Source organism: Eutrema salsugineum, unplaced genomic scaffold (assembly GCF_000478725.1).
Source record: "Eutrema salsugineum unplaced genomic scaffold, Eutsalg1_0 scaffold_8, whole genome shotgun sequence".
Taxonomy (NCBI): Eukaryota; Viridiplantae; Streptophyta; class Magnoliopsida; order Brassicales; family Brassicaceae; genus Eutrema; species Eutrema salsugineum.
Window position 1 is genome coordinate 749,893 of NW_006256414.1, and position 25,532 is coordinate 775,424.

The following is a 25,532-nucleotide window of genomic DNA, read 5'->3' on the forward strand; positions in this document are numbered from 1 at the left end:
CACTTTTATAGAGGGAAAAAATCCAAACTTACATTAAGAGAGAAAAAAACAGTTATTTTCTTTTTGCCATTTTTGGATTCTGGTGATTTTCAAAACAAAAAAAAATAAAGATCACGAGTGTCACTTGTGTTCATTGTAACCGTTTCATTTGGTCAATTCAATTTACAGAGACCACAAAAAAAAGACAGAACATAACCCAAAAGATTCTATTGTTTTCCTCTGTCTACTTCTTCTTTCTTGAGAATCTAGAGCTAGTCTTGAAAAAAAATGGATTCTGATCTTTATTTCTTTGATGGGTCTTCATCTTCTTCCTCAATTTGCCACAGTATTGAACCTGATATGTTTTCTTCTGATACAACAACGACAGATCTCTTCTCCAACAATCCTTATCTCAGTCCAATCGATGATCCATCTCTTAATTTCTTTGACAATTTTACCCCTCCAACCCATTCTTCTCCTCCAATCTCTCAGCTCCAAACCCTAAATCTCTCTCACACAAACAGTTTCCCCAATTTCTCCGGTTTCGAAAGCTTAGACGCCGTCAAAACAGAGCAGCTCATGTTTAATTCTCCTTTCGATGTTCCAATAATGGATGGTTCCTCGACTTTGTTAAGCTCACCGGAAAATTCCTTCTTCTCCGGTCACATGCGACGAGTGTACAGCACCGGAGATTTACAGGTTTTCTTTTAACTATTTGATACTCTGTTTTCTTTTTGTTTCTCTGTAATTTTACTCCAAAATAAAAAAGAGCTAATTTTTGTTTTGTTTTAGAATCTGAGAAGAGATTTTACGGGACAGAGCTCATCAACGACGCCGTTTTCCGGCGAAGAACAAAATTTGAAGGTGGGACGTTACAGTGCTGAAGAACGCAAGGAGAAGATTTCAAAGTATAGAGCTAAACGAACACAGAGAAACTTCACCAAAACCATTAAGGTAATAATAACTGTTCATACACGTAAAAATTAATAAATAATATTAAAATAGATTCTTTAATTAATAAATAAATTTTAATTAATTTAGAAAACTATGTCTTTTTTTGGAACAACAGAGAAAACTATGTCTAATTTGGAAAATTCATTCAAAATATTACATGTGATTTTAAAATCAAAAAAAAGATTGAAGGTTCACCTTTCTATTTGAGCGTCTGTATTTTTAATTTTTTTTATAAGAGAAGCATCGAATTTTAGGGTATTTTTAACTCGAACTTTTTATATTTATTAAACTCCAATATGAGATTAAACCTTTGGTAAAATCCAACGAAAAACCATTAAACGAATAATATTTAGATATTACTAAACAAATTACACACAAGCTTTTTTTTAAAAAAAAAGGGGGTTCAGTTCATCACGACATCACTAATCCAATAACATATGATTTTGCTTAGGATTTCTAACTAACTAAAATCTACTAAACAAATAAACCCCTTAAATTTTAAAACTAACTGGAAACTCAAACTAAACAAATTACATAAGTCAACTGTTTTGTTAACTAATGATTTAGTATTTCTAGTTGTATTTGAATATTTTTATTTGTACCGTTATTTAATATATTTTTTAAATGAAAAAAAAAATTGAAGTATGCATGCCGGAAAACGTTGGCGGACAACAGACCAAGAGTACGTGGAAGATTTGCAAGAAACGACGAAGTTTTTGAGAGCCCCAAGATTGCTATATCCTTCACTAGACAAGAAGACGACGACCTTTGGGTAATTAATTACTGAATTACCAAATTAGAAAACACTTTTTTTTTCCTTCCTCTTAAATTATTTCATTTTTCTTTCACTAAAAAAAATTATTTCGTTTTACACAAAATTGAATTGAGCTTAAGTTAATAAAATTGTGACAGAATTTGGATGGGTTGCATGAGGAAGAAGAAGCTTTTGTGAGCAGCTTTGTGGAATGTCAGTCTCAGCCTCAATTGCAAATGCAATACACAACGAGTTCATTCTGGTGAAAGCATCTGTCTGAGAAAGAAGGGATGAATATTATTCTTTCCGATTTAATATGAAAAATGGAGAAGAATCGATCGAGTCATATATTGGATATTAATTATGTTTATTCCCGCTTACATCATAAACAATAATTATACGATATATATATGACTCAATATAGTACTGCACCAGAATAAACAATTTTAGGTAAAATAGTGATTTAATAAGTCACTTAGTGATAGTGTCAGGGTGGTCTTGTAGCTTTTTCATTGTTTTATCTTTTTTATATAGAAACTGTTTTATCAGTTGCCTTTACATGTGAATATGTAGATAAATAAATCGTGCAATAATTTGCTATCACCGTCGGAAAAATCTTTGACTCTGAAACGAAGATTCTTCTGTCTAATAATGTCAAAAATATCAGAATTTGAATTAGTGGGGTACTAAACATCTAAGGTATGATCTTAGTTACGTTATACGAGAAGATTAAGATTTTAATATTGCGAATCACTGACAGTAGTCGAGATCCTCTCTTGTCAATTTGTCATGTTAGTCTATATATATATATATATATATATATATATATGTATATATGAATTAATAGCTTAGAGAATCACATTTAAAGTATAGCATAATACGTACAATAACTTTGTCGTAGTATCTTAATCTGCGTATGTCCAATATATGACCCGCTAATTATCATCAATAGAAGAAACTATATAGGTCGGTCGAAGAGGAAGTTGAACTTGAAATTAGGTATTTATGCTGCTTGATTATATATATAGATTTCGGGAGGTTAGTCTGAGTTTCTTTCAGGTTTGGAATTTCTCGGATTAACAGAAGAAAAAAATGTTCGCTGAAACTGAAAATAGGGTTTTAGCTCGTATGTGAATATATATGATAATACAATAGAATTCATATGAAAGATGTAGTTTCTAACGTTGATTAAGTTGTCATTAAAAAGAAAATATTTAAATCTAAAATAAAAGCAAGAGAGTTCAACTAACAGATTCTGGCAATATATTTTTATTTCAAGAGGTTTTCTTACACATAGCCAACAAATATTCGAGAGTCAACTCATTTAGGGTCAAAGCAAAGGCGGTTTAATTTCAAGCAATTCATATACAACTTTAGTGTTTTATATTTAATTATAGGTTTAATTTGGATACAAATTCTTTTATTTTTAATCGAAATTATGTCCGAGTGTTAAACAAACTTTTACTTTTGTACATGCTAAAAAAATCGATATGGGTCAAGTATGGTAATTAGTCCCCATTTTGTATTCTAATTTACTCAAATAATTTTATTTTTGCCGTTATGGTGAAAGATGAAAACATTTATAAAACTCAAATGGCCAAATGCAGACAAGTTGCAAAATTATCGACTTTTACAAATTCTAGCTTGCTCTATAGTTTCCGCTTTCGAAATAATTGATTACCTAAACAGGAAAGATGATGCTTTGCTATATGGAATATGTTCTGAAGAGATATTTTTGCTTTTTTGCATTAGTTTTGTGTTTTCTATGAAAGGTAGAATACACCAGAATTATTCTATGACTACGACGCATTAGTGGATTTGATTTATAATATACTTAAATCAGTCAAATTCGGATCCCATTTTAGTTAGATAAAACATAGACTATATAATTTACATAACGCTCTAAATGTTTAGAATTATTTGAGTGTTCGTTCATGACATTTTATCAATGAACAGAAAAATCAAATACTAGTTATCTTTTGCCCACAGCTTCTCGTAACTAATTAATTTTTGATTAACTTTTCTTTGGTTCCTTTCAATTTGTGTCCGGAATACCCCGGATAAGCTACCAACCATATCCTTATAATCAACTTGGACATATACTTATTCTCCATTTATTTGAAATAAATGTTTAAAAATTTATACTTTAAATGCCTTTTAAAAAAGTAGATATATACACCTAAAAGTTTAAACACTTACTAAGAGAATGAGATGGAATCTCATATCATATAAATATGTACATCTATATACATGTATATGTATATATAGTTGACGTCTTTGCCTTCTTTTTTTATATATTTCTTTGTATAATTTTATTTTATCTCTTATATATGAAAATATAAAGAAACTACAGTTACGGTGGTAAAATTGCATTTGGTATTGTGCTCCACTCGGAGTCTCGTGCATTGAACTCAACGATGACAATAGAAATGGTAATTAGAAAAAGAAATGAGGAGGAATGGTTATGGTTAACAATCAGCCGCCAAAATGAAATTACAGATACAATGTATATATTCTCCTTATATTCATGCTAATTATGTGCTGCATTGACCTTTGTATGATAAGTACTGTGAACAAGCTAATACTAAGGCTCCAACTGGTGATCTTAAGGAATGAAATGATGTCCAACTGGTGATTTTAAGGAATGAAATGATGAGGAATGTACTATTCCTCTCAATTCCTAAATTTTTTTTATCATTTAAAAGGAATAATTATTACATGTCATTCCTGAACAATTCTTGGGTTCACCTCTAGGAGTGAACCTCTTTATTCACCCCCTTCTATTATAACAAATCAAAATATGCCATTTAAGATTTAAAGTGAATTAAAAAATAAAAAATATAAAGAAAATAAAAAACAAATTAATAATAAAAAATCACCTTTTTAATTTTTAAATATTAAACTATAATTTTAATACTCTAAACCATAATATATAAATTAAAAATATAAAAATAAAAACTAAACTCTAACCAGATATTTAAATTTTCTTTTTAAAAATTAAAATAAAAACTAAACCCTAAACCCTAAACCCAAATATTAAATTTTAAAAGAAATTAAAAATAAAAATAAATCCTAAATCCTAATCCCTAAACCCAAACATTAATTTCAATAATAAAAAATAAACATTAATTTTTAAACCCTAATTCCAAATATATATTATTTAAAATTTTTTTTTTTAAATTAATATTTGAATTTAGGGTTTAGGGTTTAGGGTTTAGTTTTTATTTTAACTTTTTTTAATTTTTAAATATTTGGATTTAAGATTTAGAGTTTAGTATTTATTGTTTATTCTTTTTTAATATATATAATTTATATATTAGTGATTAAATTTAGTTTTTTATTTTTTAATTGAAAATATAGGATGCATCGAGAAAAAAAAAGAAAGAAGAAAAAAGACTAATAAAAATCTAGGCAGTATCGTGAATGAGAGGAAAAAAAGAAGAAGGAAGAAATTATTTTTCTAATTGGCAAATTTCGAATTGTGGGTCTCAGTTGTTTTTTAATTAATTTTTATTTTAATTAAATGAATTAGATGTCTTCATTTGATTGGATGAAAAAATAAGGAGGTGAATATAGAGGTTCACCCCTAGGGGTGAATCCAAGAATTGTTCTATAATTTATATATTAGTGATTAAATTTAGTTTTTTATTTTTTAATTGAAAATATAGGATGCATCGAAAAAAAAAAGAAGGAAGAAAAAAGACTAATAAAAATCTAGGCAGTATCGTGAATGAGAGGAAAAAAAAGAAGAAGGAAGAAATTATTTTTCTAATTGGCAAATTTCGAATTGTGGGTCCCAGTTGTTTTTTAATTAATTTTTATTTTAATTAAATGAATTAGATGTCTTCATTTGATTGGATGAAAAAATAAGGAGGTGAATATAGAGGTTCATCCCTAAGGGTGAATCCAAGAATTGTTCGTCATTCCTCTTCATTTCTCTTCATTTCTGTTTTAAAATGGAATAATAAAACAAATGTATTCCCTATCAAATTTATTAAGGAACGAAAGGAATGCAAAAAAAGGAAGTTAATAAAAGTATATAAATATATTGTTCCATTCATTCTCTACAATTTTTTGGATACCATTTACTGTGACAATTTATTACATTTTTTCTCTACATTTATTCCTTCTAATTTGTTCCTATCCTTTTTTTATTTTTTTTCCTTATCATTCCTATATTTCTTGAAATGGTCACCAGTTAGAGCCTAAAGGTGGCAAAGAGTTTTTTTATTATAATAGTATTTCCAGATTTGTTTAAGTTCACAAACTTATATTAAATTCTAGAATGATTACGTGGAATATTATATAAAACCCTATAAATAGGTGAAACGAAGATTTTTTTATTTTGTTTTGTTAGTTATTGTTTTTTGTTACAGATTTACGGTTATTAAGCGGCATGCAAAATGAACGTAGCAGAAACAAAAGTTGTTGAATGGTGATTGAAAATGGTTAAACTTGTTTTTTTTTTCAAGAAAACTATATTTTTCCCCCTCCAGAAAATACAAGAAGAAAATTAAATGCATAATACACTCAAATAAGTGCGTCGCTTAAATATTTATTTTTAGATAAGTGCGTTTGTCAACAGATAAATGGGAAATGGCTAACTAAATGCATTTCAGGATGAGAAGATGGAGCAATACTCAGTACCAGGACCGGTCCAAAGTGATTTGACACTTAAAGCGTACCGTAAAAATAATGTCCTTAATCGAAATATTTCTTTTTTACTTAAAATCGATTTTCTCTGCCAAAAATCAATTTTTTAAGCTTAAGATCGATTTTTAAGCCCAAATTATTTTTTTAAGCTTAAAATCGATTTTTTAAGCCCAAATTATTTTTTTAAGCTTAAGATCGATTTTTTTAAGCTCAGAATCAATTTTTTTGAAGCTCAGAATCGATTTTTCAAAGCCAAAATCAATTTTTTTGAATCCCAAAATCGATTTTTATAAGCCAACACCGATTTTTTGAAGCTCAAAATCGATTTTTATAAGCCATAATTGATTTTTCTTTTAAATATTTGATAGAGATAATGACTTTTATTTATAGGCAATTTTTTATTCCCATTTTTTATATTTGGTCGATGTGGGACAAACTTATTTACACACATTTATAAATAAAATTTGAGCTTTTTTAACTGTCCGAAAAATAATATCTTTTAGGCCGCTCTGAAACCATTGCTTCACGGGCCTGGACCGCCCTGCTCAATACTGTGAATAGTTTTTAGTTTTACTACAATACAACAACAGCTAGTAGGCAAATATAGATTATTGTGTTTCTTATTTTTAACCATGATGATTTTTCATTTAATAGTTTTATTACTTAAAACTCTTAAAGTTATGAACTTTACTTCTAACATTTCCATTTCAAAACCAATTCATATTGGTAGTTTGGTACACATACACCTTGCAGATTTAGAGACCAAAATTCAAACATTTTCATTTCTATTTCAATCATGAGATCATAGTAAATACTTTAAATAGCAAAGAGTATTTTCGATTCCAGAGATCCCGAAGATCAGTAGTAAGCCTTCGACACGAAATCCCTGGTGAGAAAAAATGTTGATTTCTACGTAACAATTTTTTGGTAAAGCAGAAAATTTACATACATATCAAACTCTTAGTCAATATTACAATACACATATTAGTGTTCTCATGTTTTGTCCGTCGCTATACACGCGTATTTGCGATTCAATGAAAATTTTGTGGATTTTAATTAGTATTAGCTGTCTCGAGAAAGCTTACAAATTATTCTCATTTACTTTTTCTTTCCATCTTCTTCATTTAATGCTCCTAAAATTAAGCTGATATTTATCAAGAATTTAAATAAATACTAATGGTAAATTTCTATATAAATCATGTTGTACAAACTGAGGCAAAGCAAGGTTCTCTGTACTCTGAACATGACAGCTTACAAGAATATCACGATATCACAAGAAGACATCTGGACACAAATTATATCATAAAAGGATATCTGGAGAAATTTTATGTCAAAATAGACATTTCTTTTTTGTTTATATCAAAGCAAAAATGAATATGTATCAAGATTGAGATACTCTTGACCAATCATGACATTTGTTTATTCATAGAGAATCGATAGAATGTGGGACTCGTGTCATGTATGAACGTTTGTGGCTTTAATTAACTATTAAACTTTAACATGATGTAAAAAATTCGTATATATCATAATTCAAGATTAGATTCAATACTACTTATGGCCTATGGGTGAGACCAAGAGCCTAAGATCACAGTTAAAATTGAGTTGGACAACCATTTTATAAAAAGATTGCCGTGAATGACAAAAAAAAAAAAATAGATAACGATTTTCGGTAGTTGATGTAGAAATGTAGAATATTCTTGGATTTTAGCAAATGTAGAAGAAGTGAACACTTAGGCCACAAAGAACTTCAATGTCTGCCGTAAAAATATGTTAAAAGATTTGTCTAATGTGGACAAGTGATCATGTCCCTATTCCTTTCTCAACCTTTGATTCTTGAAGGGCTGTTCCGGTTATTCATATGTCCAAAACACAGTGGATGTATCTCCTGACTATGTATCTGACTGTCTTGGATCTTAGGTGAGTCACCTTATTCCCTGCTCTTTTTAGTTATTGTTGAATTGACGTCTAAAAGAAGAAGTTATTGTTGTATTTAAAAGCTACCTTAAGTATAAGCTTATTACTATCTTGTTGAAACTACTTCATCAAATTATGTGACCGACAAATTCAGAGCCATATAGTTTCATTTTCTTGTATTTTAATAAAACAGCCTTTAACAAAGAAAAACCATTCAACTGGTAGAAGAGAAACATCAAATATGCATTTGTACCCAAAAAAAGAAATCAAATATGCATGACAGTTAATTGTATTAAAATGAGTCACGAATCGCCTTATAACATTTGCAACTGTAAATCCTTGTAGCAAAAATAAATAAAATTCAATTTCAAATGTTCAAATTTTAATTTAGCAGTATATTATAGCTGGAGAATCAGACTATTAATACAATGAATTTTATTTATTTTTCATATATAATGATAAATAATTTGAAATTCATTTTCAATACAAATAATACCCTTAATTAGTAGTTGGCTAATTTATTATTATAATTATTTTGTAAGGAAAACCATCTTACGTACTTATACTTAATTCATGCATACACTGATACACATAGTATTGTACATGAATTATACGTTTGACAAACAGGAAATGGGGCTATGCCTATACAAGAGATGCTATACGTGGCAAATTGGTGCCAATATATAACTTTATGTGAACTGTGTGTGACATCGAGAGAATTTGGTCATTCTTTACTGCAAATTGTTGGTTTATGCTCTTTTATTCCACTAGGCACTATAATTTTATTTTTATTATTAAAATATACATCTGATTCTGAACGTTAACAACCGTTACTTGAATCTCTATAATAGAAAAAAGATCTAACTTGGCCAGAAAACATACTCCCAGTCCCAGGTGAAATATAGATTCATCTCGATTAACGTATTATAAGAGTCAAGTTTTCTTGTCATTAACAAATATTTATAATGACCAACTATTATTAGAACTGAAGTGAGATGATCCAAAACCGAGCATCTACCCACAAAATAAAAATTCAATTAACTACGTTGGTTTTTGATGTTGCATTAAGCTTTTCAATTTTCAAACAAACAGCATAACAAGCTAAGATGACATAGAACTAATATTCCCTACTTTAAGCAAAAAAAGAAACATTTTTTTTTGGTTAAATGAATCGTTTACCTTCTTGAAAATGTCCTTTTTGATATTTTCTTATAGTAATGATTAGTTTCCCAACCAATAGGGAGTTGGCATTGCGAAAAGAATTTTATATCCTTGTCGAACAAATAGATAAAGAATAAAGTACGGTTTGATTATGTATTATGACTAATTGCAGACTTTAATAAATTAATTAATAATAACTAGAGCACTCTTGGAAAAGTGGTCAAAATGCTACCTGCTTAAGTCTTTAATTTGTAGGTATAGGCGTATAGCCAATTAAACAATAATTTGTCCAAATATACGAATTCAAAAATGTAAAAACGAATATTCTTCCAAGAACGTATGGTATGGCAAATGATTAGATTTCTTGGCGGTTTATACACATCTGACAATCAAAATAACTTGTTATCTCACAAAAAATGCAATATATTATAAGCACTAAGAGGAGTTTTCCGTCGAATTATTTACGACGATTTGTAGTCGTCGTAAATTTACGACGATATTACGTCGTATTTACGACGATCAAAAATTTCATCGTAAATTCGACGTAAAAAATAAGCCTTGTAAAATCGTCGTAATGTTACGACGATATTACGACGAATAAAGAACGAATTGTCGTAATGTTGTCGTAATATTTGCATCGATAATACGACGAATTGTCCTCTATCTTATAATTGACGTAAAATCGATGTAAATGTGATGTAAATTTTATTTCGACGTAAATTTGATGTAAATATGAAATGGTAATATGTTGGTAACCAAACAAAAAATTCTATATATACCTTTCTTCTCTCATTATTTCATCAACCCAAAAAAACATATAAATACACAAATTTTTTGAGTCTTTGAATGTTTAAGTAAAATTTTTAGTAGTTGAAATTTATATCAAATTTCAAAAACAAAAAGTCAAATATTTGTTTTTGAAATGTCTATATACGATCTACGAAAGTGGATGTATACACCCAAAAATGGTGATGGGTCGTTGACTGAAGACTTCAAAAACGGATTGGAAATATTCATGTACCAAGCCGGCCTTATGCAAACTGTAATTGAAAGCGGCAAAATGTATTGTCCTTGTGTGAAATGCAAAATTAGGAAACATATTCCTATTGACACTGTCTGGCAGCATTTATTGAATAGAGGGTTCATGCCCCAATATTTTATTTGGTATTAGCATGGAGAGGGATATGGTCAAAGTAGTGGTCAGATGGCTGCACGGAGTAGTAGTAATCATCAAGAACATGTGGATTTTGAAGCGTCAATGATTATCAAAGTAGTCAAGTTCAGGGTGAAGATCATGATAGGATGCATGAAATGGTTACTGATGCATTTCATGAAACACATGCTGATACTGTTGAGGAGCCCAATGCAGATGCGAAACGCTTTTATGATATGTTAAACGCAGCAAAACAGCCTCTGTACGAGGGATGTAGGGAAGGTTTATCAAAATTATTATTGGCAGCTCGGATGATGACAATAAAAACTGATCACAATCTATCTGAAGTTTGCATGAACGATTGGGCAGATCTTATTAAAGAGTATTTGCCAGATGATAATTTGGCTGCTGAAACGTATTATGAAATTCAGAAGCTGGTTTTTAGTCTTGGATTGCCTTCTGAGATGATTGATGTTTGTGTTGATAATTGTATGCTTTTTTGAAGAGATGATGAGAAGCTTGAAGAATGTCGTTTCTGCCAAAAGCCAAGATATAGACCGCAAATTGCTGGGCGTAAGAAGATTCCTTACCAACGAATGTGGTATCTTCCTATCACTGATAGGTTAAAAAGACTATATTAATCTGAACGGACAGCTGCGTCGATGAGATGGCATGCAGAACATTCACAAACAGATGGCAAAATGACTCACCCGTCTGACGGGAAATCTTGGAAACATTTTAACACCGTACATCCAGACTTTGCTAGGTCTAAGCGAAATGTTTATCTTGGTCTTTGCACTGACGGGTTTAGTCCATTTTGTATGTCTGGTAGGCAATATTCATTATGGCCTGTGATTCTTACGCCATATAACCTTCCTCCAGATATGTGCATGCAAAGAGAGTTTTTGTTTCTAAGTATATTAGTCCCTGGTCCAAATCACCCGAAGCGGGCCCTTGATGTGTTTTTGCAACCACTCATACATGAGTTAAACCAGTTGTGGCATGTTGGAGTACGAACATATGACTGTTCGAGTGGTAAAAATTTTACGATGCGAGCGGTGCTTATGTGGACAATAAGCGATTTCCCGGCATACAGAATGCTATCAGGTTGGACAACGCATGGGAGGTTATCATGTCCTTATTGTCTTCATAAGACTGATGCATTTCAGCTTAAACATGGTAGGAAAACCTGTTGGTTTGATTGCCACCGTCGATTTTTACCACCAAACCATCAATATAGAAGAAATAGGCGTTTGTTTATAAAGAACAAGTTGGTTCGTCTCCCTCCACCAGTGTACCTAACTGGAGTAGAGCTTGAAGCGCAAATAGATCATTGGGGTGGACTTGAAACGGTCCCCCTTGGAGGAAATTGGCACACTCCTGCGAATATGCCTGAAGGATATGGGGTTCATCATAATTGGCAAAAGAAAAATATATTTTGGGATCTGCCTTACTGGAAATATCATTTGTTTAGACATAATCTTGATGTTATGCACATTGAGAAGAATTTTTTCGATAACATCATGCATACTGTTTTGAACGTCCAAGGAAGAACCAAAGACAGCGTTAAATCACGGATGGACTTACCCGATATATGTAACAGAATTGAGTTGCATATGGTGAGTAATGGGAAAGCACATGTTCCTGTATTTCAGTTGGGTGCTGAACAAAAAACAGCATTGTTTAATTGGGTATCATCAGCCGTGAAATTTCCTGATGGATATGTATCTAATCTGGCTAAATCTGTGGATAAAGGACAAAAGTTTTCAGGGATGAAAAGTCATGATTGTCATGTGTTTATGCAACGGTTAATTCCTTTTGCGTTTGCTGAACTCCTATCGGGACATGTCCATGAGGCACTAGGAGGCATTAGAGCTTTCTTTCGTGATCTAAGTACAAGAACATTATCAGAAGATGTAGTTGCACAACTGTCTACAAATATTCCAATATTGTTGTGCAATTTAGAGAAAATATTCCCACCTGCTTTCTTCGATGTTATGGAACATTTACCTATACACCTCCCTCATGAAGCAGAGTTGGGAGGACCTGTTCAGTTTAGGTGTATGTATCCGTTTGAACGATTTATGAAGCATTTAAAGGGTAAGGCCAAAAACTTAGCAAAAGTTGAAGGGTCTATCGTGGCGGGAAGTTTGACAGAAGAAACTTCTCATTTCACGTCTTATTATTTTGCTCCGAAGGTTCGTACACGCAAACGGGCTCCAAGACGTTACGACGATGGGGGTGTAGGACAAAGTTACGCAGTAGAAGGTGTGCCTGATATATTCTCACCAATTGGACGTCTAAGTGGGAAACTAAAAGAAACTTGTTGGTCAAACGAATAGGACTACCACAGCGCACATACATATATACTTCTGAATTGCGAGGAATTGGCACCTTACGAGAGGTCCATATCTACAAATAAGCATGCATGATTATATTTTGATTGCATAGACGAAATGTCCTTAACAATGTTTTCAAATTTCAGCACTTTCGTCAGTCAAGTCCGAGAATGCATTGACGGTGTTTCAGAAGATGAAATTAACAAGCGGAAAGACCAACATTATGCATCGTGGTTAAAAGGTCAAGTCGAGCATGATGACATGACATATGCAGTATGGTTTCATGAGTTGCTCCTAGGTCCTATTTCGAAGATAACTACTGCAGCTATGTATTTCACACGTGGCTATGTTTTTCATACTTATAGTCATGGCACTCAACGGGCAACTACAAACTATGGAGTTTGTGTACGAGGTGAAGTAGACTTTTATGGGATCATCAAAGAGATAATTGAAGTGGAATACCCCGGATTAGTAAGAATGAAAACTGTTCTTTTCAAATGTGATTGGTTTGATCCTACGGTAGGTCGTGGAGTGCGTATTAACAAATTCGGAGTGGTAGATGTAAACGCATCTCGGCGATACAATAAGTTTGAGCCTTTTATACTTGCATCTCAAGCAGAACAAGTCACTTTTGTTCCATATCCTCGAGTTCGGAGTACGGGAATTTCATGGCTGGCGGTTGTCAAAGTTGCTCCAAGAGGTATAATTGATGGTGTAGATCTCCCGCCAATGCAACAAGATGATTGTGTCGACATTACAGAACCTGATATTGAAGAAAATGTTCTTTTAATTGATCCACGTAATCGACAAGTTGAAGATCTACATGGGGACGAAACAGAAGAAGGTGCTGACGAATTTCAAACAAGCAGTGATGATGACGATGATGATGAGGAGAACGAGGAAAATGTTGAAGACTAATTAATTAAATATGATGTTGGCATTTATATAATTGCATGCTTTGAACGTTTAAATGTAACATTTGTCAAATTTGATAAATTTGTTTAAATTTAAATGTTTAAAAAATGAAAGACAATTAATGAAAAGAAAATTTGTTTAAGTGTTGACTTGGACATATGTTGACTATTACGACGAATTTACGATGAATATTTAGAAATCGTCGTAAATTCGTCGTAAAATGTAAACCCTAAACCCTATAGGGTTTAGCTTTCCCAACTCACATAATGGTTTTTGGGTGCATTTTCCTGAGTAAACTAATGTATTATATAAGGTTTTGTAGTATAAGATTAAAGAACTTGTAGATATGTGGTTTATGTTACGACGAATTTACGACGAATCACACCCATTCGTCGTAAAATACCATCGAGTTTACGACGAAATGTAACTCGTAAAACTTATAATCAATCTTTTCTGGAGTTCAGGGGGGATTTAGATGAAGAGAATGATATGGCTTACCATCTCATAAGGTAAAACAACTTTCTAAAAAAAAAAAAAAAATTCAAAATTTGACATATATGTGTTTATCAAGTAATCTTAAGGTGTTATATACATTTAGAGAAGATGTAAGGATTTATCTTAGATCAAACCAAATTCTTGATTATGTTATGTAAACATGCTAGAAAGTTATACAGACCACATTTAGCATGTATAGACATGCTTGTATGTGCTTATGGATTTTTCAATTTTTGTAATTCATCATTTTCGTATTACGACGATTTTACGACGATATGTAAATACATAGCCGTTATAATTTTTATGATTTATAAGGATTTATCGTAAATTCGTCGTAATTTTACGACGATTTTACAACGACTAACCCTGACCGTTGTAAATTCGTCGCAAAGCCCAGATACAACCACATGTGTTTGTCTTATTCGCTTTGTTGTACGGTTGCACCTTTACGACGGATTTAGGACGATTTCGTCGTAAATTCGTCGTAATGTTTACGTCGGATTTACGACGAATAAAAATTCTATATATATGGAAGCACCCCTTCCTCATTTCGTCGCTCATTCAACTTCTTCCTCTCCCTGCTTCCTCCTCACTTCGTTGCTTCCCTGTAAACCCAAAAAATCAGGTAATTTTTGTTTTACTTAAAATCTAATTTTTATATTTAATTAGTTTAGAAATACAAACGGTTTAGGTCGGAAATTAGTTTAGGCTTGGAATTTGTTAGATTTAGGATCAGAATTTGTTAGATTAAGGATTTACGGTGTTTGTTAGATTTAGGATCATAATTTAAAATTAATTTGTAATTTCAAAAATAAAAATTTTCGGTTTTGCTGACGATGACTCGATGGAGGACGCACTACATCAACTTTATGGCGGACGGACACTCTTCCCGGGCGTCTGCCTCGGGAAACACCGGGACCGATGTCCCTTCATCTTCCGGAGCCTCCCAGGTTTTGAATACCGTAGCGGAGCAGTCTCCACCACCGCCTCCACCACCACCTCCACCACCACCTCCACCGACGGCTGAAGAACCGGTAGCCCACCCTCCTCATCCGTATGCCCAATTTAAAGTTGAGGACTTACTAGCCCTACCGGGACGGGAGGCTTTACGACGTCTGGTTCCCGGAAAAGCGGAACCAGGCTCTTATTGGTAAGTAAAATTTTTTGTTTTTTATATTTTTTTAAATTAATGCTTTAATTTACTTAAATATTAATGTAATGTTTTTTTTTTTGGTTTCATAGGTTTAACTTGGATAATTGTGTCGGTCGAAGCGTTTCCGACACAATTAAGAGTCATTTCGTTGAGCCGCACTACAACTGGAGCAAGGTGTCGCAAGAGACGTTCGACACCTGGTACAAGTGCTTCGCGGTAATGTTTTTTAAATTTTATTTATATCATTTCAAATTATTTTAAATTTAATTAATCTTACTTTTATATTGTTTATATAATTTTTTATTTGTTTTCTTTTGCAGCAACGGTGGAACTAGTACATCGGGATCAACGAGACGGTCCGCGAAGCTTTCCGGCTGAAGGCGCAGAAACGCCTAGTCAACACCGTTTCCGATTGGAAGCGGAAGTGGGAGACCGATGGCGACGACGCAAAGTCGAGCTCCATGTCCACTTTCTGTTGGAACGAGTTGAAGGCGTATTGGCTGGACCCGCATGCCCAAACCACTGCGGCTAAGTGTTCGGCCGTCCGAAACCGGGTCGGTCCTGACGGTCAGAAGTTAGTGACCCCGCACACTTCTGGCCAAATATATTTTGCGGGAAGACGTTTCATGATGGTAAGTAATTAAATATAAATGATTTCATTATAATTTCATTTTTAATTATTGCTATAATTTATTAAATATTTTTGACTAATGTTTATTAATTGGTAGGCCGAGGAGAACGGAGGAGAACTTCCTCCAATGACGAAGCTCTTCGAGACCACTCACCGGAAGAGGGACGGGAGCTTTGTCGATGCTCGGTCAGAGGAGATCTACAATGCCGCTATTCAGCGGATCGCCGAGCGGGAGACCCAGACCACACCTGACGGTACTATCCAAGTACCATTGACCGTCGTTGAGCAAGACCAGATTTTCGAGGAGGTATGATCTATTTCAATTTTTAAAAATTTATTATATTTATTACTTAATAAATAATTAACGTTTTTATTTCCATTTGTAGGTTGCTCCGAAGAAGAAAGGCCGAACCTTAGGGATGGACTCTACTAGAGACTGTCCTGCCGCCTCGGCTTCCGGATTTCGCACGCAGGAGGATCCAAGTCATCTTCGCCAGGAGCTTGCTACGGCCAATGCTGAGATCACCACTCTCAGGCATGAGCAAATGGCCCAGAAGCAGGAGCTCACCGAGATTCACGATCTCTTCGACATCATTGCGGAAGCGGTTCCGCAGTTGGCCACCGCAATCCGAGCGAGGCAACAGCGAGCACGAGGCGTCTTTGAGGCCGGTGGTACTTCCGGTAGACCATCGGACCAGCAGACGCAGGGTCAGTCTTTGGCTCCGGTAGTGCAGACGGGAAACGACGGTCCAGCAGCGACGGGCGGCCAAGACGGAGAGCCTCCTCGTGACGTCGATCTCAACCTCGACGATTACGAAATCATATTGTAGATTAGGTTTTTTTGTAAAAAACAATTTGTATTAAATTTTTTTTTATATATAAATTATTTTCGAATTTAAATTTTAATTTAAAATATTTTTTTCTATTTTAAATTTTTTATTATTTTAAAAATTCATTAATTAAATTAAAATCGAATTAAATAATTAATTTATAAATCGACGTAAATTTGTAGTAAATTTACGTCGATCTAACGTCGAACATTTTACGACGAATATGTTTACGTCGAATCTACGTCAAAACTTTACGACGAATTAACATCGATGATTAAAAAATTAATTTCTCTTAATTGAAATTGTTCGTCTCCTTATCGTTGTTAAATCGATGTAATTTTACATCGATTTTATGTCGTTCTTATGATGGACTTATTTCGTTGTACTTTCGTTGGAAAATTTACGTCGAGTTTACGACGAATAGTTTCTGACGCTATTACGACGATTTTCCTGGGTTGGTAATTTTACGACGATTTTACGACGATTTCGGTTTTACGACGATTGTTTTACGACGATTTTTTATTCGTCGTTAATTCGACGTAAATGCTCTTTTACGTCGATTTTACGTCGATATCTGCCGATGTAAAACTCGATCTTTCTTGTAGTGGAGTACTTTCTTTCTGTTATGTTTATTGTGTATTTGGATTTAGTTATTCAGCCTTGGTGAACGTGTTCGAGACACTTCTTCCTCAACTTCTTCTGTATCCGAATTTGTCAGATCCATTGAATGGAGAAGCAACTATATTGATGATGCATGATCGTCGTGCTTATATATGAACAGTGCGTTAAAGGTTAAGAGTATAATTAGATAATAATGTTGTTGCTACATTTTATTGCTTATTATATATAATTTTGATTTACTTAAAATTCTTGTTTCTACTCGTTTTGATAATGAAAACCCTCCATTTTCAGATTTTCTTAGAGTGGTTTTAAAGTATTGTGAGAAATAGGCTAAGCTAGAGTCGGAAACTCAGTGACAGAGCGACAGTCTTGTAAACGGAAGGTCCAAGTTTGATCTTGCGTGATGGCTTGATTTATATTTTGCGTAGTTTGGTTTTTATTCTGGACTCATTTCGGCTCATATACTAAGTGGCCTAAAAATAATTTGCTATCTGTTTCATATTTCATAAACAAACATTTTGTCGTTTTGTAAATTTCACACTTTTGTCATCTATATTTTAGTTGACATCCTCTTCCTTCCTCTCTTGAAACATTTTTCTAAAATAGAGTAGTGCCTAGCGATACAAAGTCCGTAAGCTATATAATAGCCAGTAATAACTTACATAATCCAAAGTATAAAAAGTGATCGTAAACAACAGAAATTTCATTAAAAAAAAACATAAATTTTCTCCCATTCTTTCTTTACAAATTCATTAGGCAAACTTTCAAACCAAAACTTTAACCAAATTTATTTTGATCAACTAGATAGTCAAATCATTGAAATTAGTGATATGCTAGTATTTTGTTAGGGTTTTACCTTTGTTTGCCTGTTTTAGACTCTTTTTCCCCCTTTCCTTTAGGCCTTTATGAAATTTTTGAGGCATCTCATGATGCTTGGCTCGATCAAATCTCGATTGACACTGTTATAGCTAACCACCATATTTTGTTTGTCAATGACATTGAAACTAAACTGCCATTAAACACCACGACATTGTTTCTGTACGAGCACCCTTCTTATGAAGATGACGACCGAGAGTGGATTAGGGTGGGCGATGGAAAGCTGGTTCACTACACCGACCAGATTGGTGGATGGTAACCTCATTTTTAACTACACAATAGCCACCAAAACTCTTGCAAATGGTGCCCATTTCGAAAAAAGAACATACTGAAGAAGCGACTTCTATCCCGGCCTTGCGTTGGTTCATTACAGAGTCTTGGTATGATTTCATCATTAAATAGTTGACTATCAGATCTTAACAGTTCTCCATCAAAATCTACTTTTCCATTGCTTTCATTTCTTTGTTCAATGCCAAAACCGTCTTTTTCTCCTTTTCCAAATCCTTGTTAGTGGTTTCATCTTTTGTATAAATCTCCACTAGTTCCTTTTGGTTTTGTACATCTCGTCAATACTTGAGTTACCTTAATCAGTTGTTACTTGTTGTGCAAAAACTACTTTTTGTGCAAGAATTACTTTTTGTGTTAAAAAAAAAGATAGTCATTTATTCAATCTCTCTTGTTACATACTTGAATGAAGATAATAAATCTCTCTTGTTACATATTTGAATGAAGATAAAACTTTATTAATTTCGACCAAAACTTATTTGATCGTTTCTGAATTACAAAACTACAATACATATCTAAAATTTCAAATAATACTTCTTTAAACTTGATAAATTAGCAAATTAATTGAGATTTATTTATAATTCACTCTAAATTACAAAGAAAACGAAATCCAATATTAGATGAAATAAATTTATAACTAATATAAACATTTAACAAAATGAGCAAATGTCAATTGATAATGTAGTTGTTATGGCAAAATGTTTTCAAAACTTCAGCGATGAAGAAGAAGATAGTTGAAAAAAAGGGAATTGAATAAATTTAAAGCATAACTTATCTAATTGATTAAGCAGTCTATATAATACAATGTTGTTCTAATTTTTATTTAATTTATTTACTAATTAGTTGATACTGTAAAAATTAATAGTTATCAATTAATCAAAAAAACCGTTCAAAATTTATAAACAATGGGCCGTAGGCCAATTTTTATTTTCTATACCCATAGGCACAGTCCTGCCTAAAACCCTAAAACGCCACAACCAAACTAAGTTCGTTGATAGCCTCTCTCTCTCTCTGTTTTTCTCACTCACGGCGTTTTAGAGTATTATGAGAAATACGCTAAGTTAAGGTTAAAAAATCAGTGTTAGAGCGCCAGTCTTGTAAACTGAAGGTCCAAGTTCGATCTGTATAAGGGCATATTTTACATTTTGCGTAAATTTGTTTTTACTCTGGGCTCATTTCGGCCCAGATACTAAACAACCTAAAAATAATTTGCTATTCCTTTTATGTTTTTATAGACAAACTGATAAGCCCATGGATCGGGTTATTTTATTGTGATTGTGGTTGCTAAATTCCACACTCAGAAATTTGTATATAGTTTTAGGAAAAAGATTTATAACGATGGGCCAGATTTGTCTTTGAATCGATCAAGTATAGAAATGTATTGAAGAAATTGAATTTATATTGATTTAATCGAAGGTGAATACAAGATTTTTCGAAGAGAAAGAGTACAAAAGATAACTGTAATTCAAGGGTTTTTCCAGAGGAAAGATGTGTTTTCTTCGTGTGTCTCGACCTTCCTTTATACTTCTCTTCAAAATTCGAACTGTCGCCGCATATCTCAAACCACTTCGTTTTTCACTGTTTCCGTGATCTCAGTAACGGTTCTGACCTATTAATGGAATATCTTTGACTTTGACCGGATATCTTGGAGCTCGAAGCTCGCTTGGTTTGCACATTCAAAGTGACATTTAGTTAGTCCAGGAATGGTTTGATGGACTAAATCCTACATTTTGGGCCGATATTTAATTGGCCACTGATTATTTAAATATTTAAAATTTCTGGTTTAATAGACCGGATCTAAGAGCATGTCCATTGCTAAACCTCTTAATGGGGTTCATCAGAAATTAAAATTATTATTTTTTTTTTATAAATTGCGGGAAGAACTCGGGTGTTTGTGGGGGTTCCAGTTGCGAACCCGAGAAGGGGTTCATCTGGGAAATATTTTTTTTTAAATTAAACTTATTAAAACAAATAAATTTAAACACACCATTAACTAAAAAAAGGAAATATAATTTAGTACATAAAATTTTAAACACAGCTAAAAGGTTAAAAATTTTATTACAAGAAAATGAAAAACATAGAACATTTGAAATATAGAAATACATAAATCATTTAAGAAGTACCAAATTTATTCCAAAGATTTTCGATTAAATCCGCTTTCAATCGTTCATGTATCTCGTTGTCACGGACTTCCTTTCGTTTCGCCATCATCAAATTTGAGATATTTGTAGGCCTACTAGTAGAATACGTCATATCGACATGTGAATTTCCGCTTCCTTCTGCATGTTGGAATTCTTCTAAATTCGATAGATTGTAGCGATCTCGTTCGTTTTCTACTATCATATTGTGTAATATGATAGAAGCCCGCATAATCTTGCCAATCTTTTCCTTATCCCAAAAAAGAGCTGGATTTTTAATTATTGCAAATCTAGCTTGAAGAACGCCAAAAGCACGCTCAACATCTTTTCAGACGGATTCTTGAGCTGATGCGAATAACTTATGTTTGGGTCCTTGAGGAAGATGAATTGATTGTATAAATGTTGCCCACTTGGGCTAAATACCGTCAGTAAGATAGTATGGCAAACGGTACTCGTTACCGTTTACCCAATATCTCACTTTTGGAGCTCGACCATGCAAGATGTCATCAAAAACTGGTGAACGATCAAGAACGTTAATATCATTTAACGTACCTGGAGGTCCAAAAAATGCGTGCCATATCCAAAGATCTTTTGATGCTACTGCTTATAAAACAATTGTCGGTTTTCCTGATCCGCGTGTATATGTCCTTTCCATGCGGTAGGACAATTCTTCCATTCCCAATGCATACAATCGATGCTTCTTATCATCCCGGGAAAGCTCCGGGACTCTCCGATCTCCAATAAGCACCGTAGGTCAGCAGCCGTGGGTCTTCTCAGATACTCATCCCCGAACAAGGATATTATACCCTCGGTGAAATTTTTCAAGCATAACAATGCCGTACTAGCACCGAGCCGGAGATATTCATCAACTGCATCGGCTGCGGTACCATTTGCCATCATACGAATTGCTGCTGAACATTTTTGTAGAGGAGATAGACCTAATCTTCCGATGGCATTTCGTCTTTGTTGAAAATACGGAACTTCTGTGGAGAGGCGTTGAACAATATGCATGAACAAATCTTTGGTCATTCTAAAACGGCGTCGGAAAATATGTGGTGGATAGGTTGCATCATCACTGAAGTAGTCGTTCCATAACCGATTGTGACTTTCTTCCCTCTGTCTTTCAATATATGCTCTCTTTTTATTTTTCTTTTTTTCCGCAAGCTGATTAAAAATGCAATCGAATTTAGCATCAAACCTCTCATCGAACATATCATCAAAGGCATCATCAATTGCATCATCAATTGCATCATCATTTGAATCATCCCACCCATTGCTAGAAGATGCAGCCATATTTTTTGTGTTTTTGGTGTTTTTGTGTATGAGCCAAGATAAGAAATCGACCAAGTAGAGGTTATAAACTTTTCTTGTGTTGAGAAGAGAAAGATTTTGACAAAGAGTTGAGAGCAATATGAGACAGAAAGAAGATTTCAATTATGAAATAACATACAATTGGTAAGTCTCATATAAATAAACGGGTGAATGTTACAATATGTGGCTACAAAGATATTTGTGAACATATGGTTTAGATTACATAAGAAAATAAGCGGTGAGTTGAGAATACAACAAAAGCATTTGGCCCCTCCAATATTGGTCACAGACGTGTCAGCGAACTTGTACTGGCCAAGTGGACGTGACACAACCTACAAAGATATGTAAATAGGTCAGTAAAGAAACGTAAAGAAACGTAAAGAAACGTAAGCAATATGTGGATGTAATTCACAGAGAGTAAATGGAACAACGAGGCAACATAGAAATAAACCAAAGTCTATTTGAAATATAGACAAAATAACCATAGCATAAGAGAGTTCATAATTAAAATAACATACAAACCGAAGTGCAATACAGCTTAAAAATCCTAAACAAAAGAAACTATACATAAAAATTTAACAGTTCATGGCTAAAGGCCATACATAGCACTAATTAACTTGTTTTTCAGGTTTATTTCAACATCAGTTAGTGGTTCAGACTTTGCCAAAAGTCTTTCAAGAATTCTCTTATCCCTAATCTTATCTTTCATCTTTAGATCTTTTTGTTTCATTCCCCACATGGAAGAGAACTCCTTCATGTCTTGTTCTCGGGCATAACACGTGATGCCTTTGCTTGTGCCTTCGATGCCTTGACTCCTGGTGGACGAACCTCTGTTAGATCTTCATTATCACCTGCAGGTATGAAGGTTGAGGATTGACCGGAGTCTTCAACCTTTCTTCTTTTCGTCGAAGTCACATCTTGGCTACTCGTGCACCATTTTTGGTCGTGCCTCAACTCTCGCCAAGCATGTTCGAGGGAAAAATTTATGGAGTAATCATTAAAGAATATCTCATGCGCAAGCTTCATCACATCGTTCTCATTCTGGCCGCTTGACTTCTCCTTCATCGCATCCAAGTATGATCCCACAAACTTGCACACCTGGTCATTTATATGCCCCCAGCATTGCTTACACTGAGACCACTCTCTCCTTGGCAGTCCTTCAATATCTTGGCTTGCGTTGTAGTACAACTGTATCCGCTTCCAGAACGATCCTAAACGCTGCTCATTACCGACTATCGGGTCCTTCGAAGTGTTGAGCCACGCGCTTATGAGAACCAAGTCTTCCTTGGGCGACCAGATTTTTCTCTTCAGGGCAGTATCAGGAGGATCATTAGATCCTTGTGTACTAAAAAGAGGAATGTCTGATGATCCAACAAGATCTATGCAAGGCGAGTACGAGTCAGGGTTCAACTGACTCGTTAAAAGGTTGACAAACCCTTCCGAGTGGGTAAAAGAGTTTTGCGAATCCATAAAAGGATTCAAAGCTACGAGAGGGAGTGAAAGGAAGAAAGAATGTTAACGAGTTTAGAGAGAGAGGAAAGAGCGAGTTAAAGAGAGAGGAAAGAAAGGATGAGTTAAAGCGAGAGGAAAGAGTTAACCAGAGAGTTAACGAGTGCAACAAAGTGGAAAGACTGTTAATGAGTTTAGATAGTCTTTTATATTAAAAATTAAGTGGTTGAACGTCTTGTCTATGGATTTAAGGGTGAGTCTGTGTTAGTTTAATGACATAGTATGTGAGAGTCTTTTAAGGGTGAGTCTGTGTTAGTTTAATGACATAATCAGGGTTTTCCAGTTATCGGAAACATTGTAAACAAGTTTAAACAGGTGTAACTATCATTTATCACACAACCCTAAACCTAACATGTCATATCGAGCATTCATAACCACTCTTAAAGCTAAGAACACCAATGTACCATTTTACCAACCACATTAAACACAACGAGGCTAGTTACAAGAGAACTAACCTTTACTGGGTGAGCCGCATGCATTGAAGTAAACCATATCTCATGCGCAAGTCCATTAAACGTTATCCTCACAAAAAAAAGATTAAAAGACCCCATTAAAACAAGTTTATTACTACAACCGGATGCAAATAAACTAAACCCTAAAACCTGCAATACGTGAGCCATCCCTAAACCCTAAAGATATACGCAATAGCCGCAATAACAGTAATGTAAATGAGCATCGAGAAACGGTCACCTGAAGTGCCAAGCTCCTCCTTCAAACTCCGCACTTCTCCCTGAAGCCTTGCTAGCTCTTCACGGAGTTCTCCTATGGCCTGAGGATCACGGCCTTCTAGCTCTTCAGTGTTGATTCTACCCCGATCAACACTGAGGATCAGGTCCTTCTGGTTTTCTATCCTGGTCGCGAGAATCTCGCACTGTTCTATAACTGCGTCGTCCCACCATTGGTGTATGTGATCAAAAGTGCCCTGCATGACTGAGAAACTGTTAACACCTAATAATGATGCATGAACTCGTTTCACTTTAAACTAGAACAAATGAAGAAATGAGGAAGACAGAAAGATCACCTCGTTGATCGAATCCGGGCAAGCATAATACTTGCGACCGGATTCGTTTGCTTTGAGCTTGACTACGCGGCCACAGAAACACTTCACGGGTATGCCGTATGTCGCATCCGCGTACGCCCAGTAGGGGACCTCCTCCTCTGAAGAACCGCTGCTGTAGCTTGGCATTATCTGTCAACAATAAAATTTACGATCAGTGAGCTACAACATAAACATACACATGTGAACTTCAAGCATGAAAACATAAACATACACATGTGAACTTCAAGATATTACCAAGTAGTCTACACTACAGATCATGTAAACATCAAAAAAATTTCAGTTCATCATCGAGAATGACAAACAGAAGATGATCAGATCATATTCGACAATGGCTAAAAATTTCAGTTCATCATCGGCAATGGCAAAACATTTCAGTTCAGGCTCGACAATGGCAAACAAAAAATTTCAGTCTACACCTAAATTACCGATCATGAAAACCAAAGTACTCATCAAGAATGACAACCATCTTCAAACATCTACTAACATATTAAACAGCCAAGCATATGAACCGAGCAATCATAATCATCTTCGAAAGGTATTGAACACACAAATCAAAAGAATTCATAAACCCTAATTTCATCGTAAAAAATTTCACCAAGTCAATCATATACCGTGAAATCGTATGCCAAATAGGGCTACAACGGTTCAGAATCAATGTATTACATCCAATTAGACCCCAATTGCAACAAAATATGAAAGCCCTAAATTTCCCCCAAATTACATAAACCCTAAAATTTCATCGATTTCAATTTTGTTTCGAATCTTCCAAATACAAGCCGCATAATATATTCTCAGGTATCA

The 25,532-nt window shown here is 33.9% G+C and overlaps 4 protein-coding genes across 4 annotated transcripts; 1 reads left to right on the top strand and 3 right to left on the bottom strand.

Moving 5' to 3' along the window:
- The first annotated feature begins 267 nt into the window (after window positions 1-267).
- LOC18009928 lies at window positions 268-2,183 on the top strand. Its single transcript, XM_006391650.2, has 4 exons — window positions 268-678; window positions 772-933; window positions 1,577-1,705; window positions 1,846-2,183. The coding sequence occupies exons 1-4, from the start codon at window positions 268-270 to the stop codon at window positions 1,951-1,953; spliced, it is 810 nt and encodes a 269-aa protein (XP_006391712.1). The 3' UTR covers window positions 1,954-2,183.
- Window positions 2,184-21,266: 19,083 nt separating this feature from the next.
- On the bottom strand, window positions 21,267-22,144 carry LOC112089892. Its single transcript, XM_024160746.1, has 2 exons — window positions 21,541-22,144; window positions 21,267-21,364 (listed from the first exon to the last, which is right to left on the bottom strand). The coding sequence occupies exons 1-2, from the start codon at window positions 22,142-22,144 to the stop codon at window positions 21,267-21,269; spliced, it is 702 nt and encodes a 233-aa protein (XP_024016514.1).
- A 771-nt stretch (window positions 22,145-22,915) lies between these two features.
- LOC112089898 (glutathione S-transferase T3-like) lies at window positions 22,916-23,632 on the bottom strand. The gene has a single exon (XM_024160760.1). The coding sequence runs from the start codon at window positions 23,630-23,632 to the stop codon at window positions 22,916-22,918; it is 717 nt and encodes a 238-aa protein (XP_024016528.1).
- Window positions 23,633-24,293: 661 nt separating this feature from the next.
- On the bottom strand, window positions 24,294-25,197 carry LOC112089905. Its single transcript, XM_024160764.1, has 4 exons — window positions 25,157-25,197; window positions 24,966-24,978; window positions 24,693-24,860; window positions 24,294-24,593 (listed from the first exon to the last, which is right to left on the bottom strand). Exons 1-4 carry the CDS (start codon window positions 25,195-25,197, stop codon window positions 24,294-24,296), a joined length of 522 nt encoding a protein of 173 aa, XP_024016532.1.
- Between the last annotated feature and the right edge of the window lie 335 nt (window positions 25,198-25,532).